General features: G+C 38.8%; 1 protein-coding gene across 1 annotated transcript in view; it reads left to right on the top strand.

Annotated features, from left to right (window-relative positions):
- The window catches only part of LOC107657148 (connector enhancer of kinase suppressor of ras 3-like), a 65,951-nt gene that overhangs the window by 3,330 nt on the left and 58,570 nt on the right, over positions 1–4,051 (top strand). Inside the window, exon 2 of the mRNA XM_016445176.1 lies at positions 552–715. Within this exon, the coding sequence (XP_016300662.1) occupies positions 552–715 (164 nt within the window). The remainder of the gene's footprint in view (positions 1–551; positions 716–4,051) is intronic.

Below are 4,051 nucleotides of genomic sequence, written 5' to 3'. Positions count from 1 at the left end.
TGTGCTCATTATACCACGGTGTCAGACTGTTTTCCTTAATCTTCCTTAAGCGTAAAGGAGCAACTGTATTTAAAGTGCTAGAAAAGAGAGAGTCCATAGTTTCTGTTACGGATATTAAAATCACCAACAATTAAAACTTTATCTGCAGCCAGCACTCACTCGAATATAAAATCAGCACATTCTTTAATAAAGTCTGTATGGTGCCCTGGTGGCCTGTATACAGTAGCCAGTACAAACGACATCAGGGATGTGAACTATTCCTTTAAGGCTGGAATACACTACAGAATTTTGCCCTGATTTTTTTAGATTTTAAAAGTCATGTAATGTTTTCCAGCCTTTAATAGTTTTTTGAGGGAGCTGTAATATGTTTTTTTTTTTTTTTCAGATTTCTTTAATGAATCGAAAGTTTAAAAAAACAAAGCAGCATTTATTTGGAATAGAAATCTTTGGTAACATTATGCCTTTACTGTCACTTTTGATCAATTTAATGCATCCTTGTTCAGTACAAGTATTAATTTCTTTTATTTTCTCTTTGCTCTTCTCATGTTTAGGTCTGGATGACAGCCTACAATCGTATGTGCACAACTTTGAGAGAGAAAAGATTAATGGAGAACAGCTACTGAAGATCTCACATCAGGACCTTGAGGAACTGGGCATTGTCCGCATTGGCCACCAGGAACTGGTTTTAGAGGCTGTAGATCTCCTCTGTGCTCTGGTTAGTGTTCTTATTCACATTTGTTGTGGCTCTAAATTAATGACCTAATTATGACATATTTACTGTCGCAAATATATAAGGACTGCTAATTTAAGCTTTACTTACCAAATAGCTTTATATTAGGTTTCTTTTACTACTATGTATATATTGTACATTAAAAAAGAAAAACAAGCATTTGATACAATGTCCTTATTGTGTGCATACATACTGTTACATTGTACTTAAACTTACATGTAATTATATCACAATGTTATTACATTACAGTGTTGATCCTAAACCTAAACTTAGCCTTAAACCTACCCCTTCATCTAAACTAAACTAATAAACTTTAATAAAAGCTAAATTTGGCTCTCCAAGAGTTTTGTGTATGTTCACAATAAGTAAATTTTATCAAATGAAAAAACGAACAAAATGAATCACTCCCCCTCACAACATTTACTACCACTGGAGCATTTTCAGGCCTGAAGTGCCAGGATATTTTGCCAGTCCACACTCAGCACAAGCCCTAGTAAAGCTGCTATTACAGTCAACACATTTTGCCAAACCACACTTACTGAGAGCAGGCAACACAGAATGAAGCGGCATTCACACAGGATGTGTTCTTGCTATCAAGAACAATTAATTTGATAGTTCTATTAAACCTGGGGACTCCGGGGCCCCTACGGCTGGAGTCATACTACCCCCCCCCCCCCCAAAAAACCCTTTGAATAAGTTTTTATTTTTATACTTTATTCGATTTTCGTATTTAGTTGTAGTCATTTTGTTGTGTGTTTTTGTATTTTTATATGTTTTATTTCAGTTTTAGTTCATTTTTATTTATTTATTTATTTAGTTTGTATGGTTTTAGATTAAATTTTGGTTTTAGTTAACGATAATAACCCAATTTTGGTCAGAGAAACAAATAATTATTTAAAGGGAAAAATAGTAAATCAGTTTCTACTAGAGATCGGGATTCTCAAGGATCGGGATTGGGGCCGATCAAGCATTTTTTTTTTTACTAATCGGTATCGGCTCTCCTCAGCCCGATCCTTATTTTATGTCAGTTGTCATGCTGATGTTGTGCAGTAGGAAGCAGTATGCATTGTTAAGTGGGTTTGCCAACAGCCATTAAAAGGAAAAGAAGACGCTCAAATGTGCGTGCGAGAAACAGTGAGGTCTGTTCTAGCACGTCATACACGTTTGAGATCCCCTGTTTAGTGTATTTGATGTGCACTTTTGTAACGATCACTCATTCATTTATTGTTTACTTTTATCCACCGTCAGACTTTCTGAGACGTCGTTGTTATAACGCGTTGTTATGGATTGTATCTTGATTTAGACTTGATTGACAGACTGGCATTCTAACACCATGAGCTTCATGCTTTCTAACCTTATCTCCACTTTATGTTGCAATTATTCTGCTAATTGAACATATAAAATAAAAGAAGTTTATATCAGTAGTCCCATATTCATAATTGTGAACACACAATATGTCTATAAAGTCTACCATTGTAACATTTATACATTGTGTGCATATATATACATAAAGAGAGTGTATCCTGTAATATATATATATATATATATATATATACATAAACATACATCATATATACTGTATATTTCTTTTACTCTCTGCACAACTCTGCATACATTGGATTGATCTGAATAACTTTAATATACTTGAAGTGTGCACCAAACATACATTCCTTTATGCATATGCAAGTATCTGGAAAAAGGACTCTGCTATTGTCTTCTTGCATTATTGACAAACTATTTTCCTGTTTGACACTGTAGCTGCTTTGACACAACCAGTATTGTAAAGCACTATACAAATAAAGGTGAAAAAAAAGTATTGGATCGGGACTCTGTATCGGCATCTACTCAATTTTCAGTAACTCGGATCGGATCGGGGACACAAAAAACCTGATCGGGACATCCCTAGTTTCTACATTACTATTGTTATTTTATACAGACACTGTTGAGATCTCTTGGAGTCCTAACATAACACCGTGTCTACACTGGACACAAGCGGCACGGCGTGGCGCGACTGACAAAATACTATAGAAACCATTATAATCAGTGATGCTGTCTACACTGGATGCGGCGCTGTCTCATTGAGGGATTTGACAGTGTGATTCATAGATTAAGTATTTCAAATATAGGCTATTATATATGCTACACGCACGCACAGAGGTGCCTATTTCTTACCATCTTTTGGGGGTTTCTTGCTTTTAGACTAGTCGGATACAAAACTTTCGTTTAAATGTCAGTCAAATTAGTAGTCACGCACATCCCTAGTATCGATTCTCTATGGCACGCGGTTAGGTGCTGGCGCAACACGACAAATCCCCGACAGTAAACTGATGCCTCGTTCTATTTATGACATACTGATACAAAGTTCAAATTTTTGCTTTGTCACATCAAGTATAAACAGCCTCAAGCTGTTGCAGCGCGGCACGGTGCGACACGACAACTGTCATGTCCGGTGTAGACCCGGTGTAAGGAGCGTAAAGTAAATTTCAGCACTCTATTTAAACATCTCTTTGAGCAATATCCCATAGATCTTCATGTATAATTGTAAGACTGACTGTATGCAGTCCTTTTATTAATATTTTCTAAAGGCTTTTCCTGGCCCACAAATATTGATCAATCAACATTACTATTTTCTTCCGTTGACCTGCTAATTTAAAAACAAATAGGTAGTTCCCTTTCAGTCGGTCACTCTCGACGTCACGTCGGATGACCGACGAATTGGAATCTCGCTTAGAGAGACCAACCTACTTCGAGTGTAAACTAAACGAGCCAATGCACATTGGCATGCGATTATTGCATCCAGCTGCCGCTGATCACAGCGTGAGTATAAGTAGGCAGCAGATGCAACGCATATTCAGCTTTTCGCTTCGGAGCCGAGCGGTTAAATCGTTCTGCTCCTGACCTCTACAAGAGTGAAGACTACAAGTCAAGCACGCTCTCGGTGGGCTCTCGTGTTGGCGGTACGGCGCTTCAGCGGCGGTTGTTTCCCGTGTCGAGTGGGTTGCACATAGCAGGCTGCACTACCCCTGTGTGTGTTGCAAACAGCCATCTCCCCTGTGCGCTTCAGCACACTAAAAGAGCAAATTTCCATCTAAAAGAGCTTCACGGGTGGGACGTCGTTGTTAAGACGCATCTTTTTAAAGATGTCATACCATCCGTGTGTTTCTGGGTGCGGTCGTTACCTGGCGCCGGGTGATGGTCACGATCGCTGCCTCTCGTGTCTGGGCATGAAGGACGCTGAGGTGGCTTTCGTGGATGGCTCATGCTCCCATTGCGGGAGTTGCGGACCAGCGGAGTTGACGTGCAAGGTCCGTTACCTGCCGT

The sequence above is a fragment of the Sinocyclocheilus anshuiensis genome, unplaced genomic scaffold (assembly GCF_001515605.1).
Source record: "Sinocyclocheilus anshuiensis isolate Anshui unplaced genomic scaffold, SAMN03320099.WGS_v1.1 scaffold1891, whole genome shotgun sequence".
NCBI classification, from domain to species: Eukaryota; Metazoa; Chordata; class Actinopteri; order Cypriniformes; family Cyprinidae; genus Sinocyclocheilus; species Sinocyclocheilus anshuiensis.
This window is presented reverse-complemented; position numbering and strand designations above follow the sequence as displayed.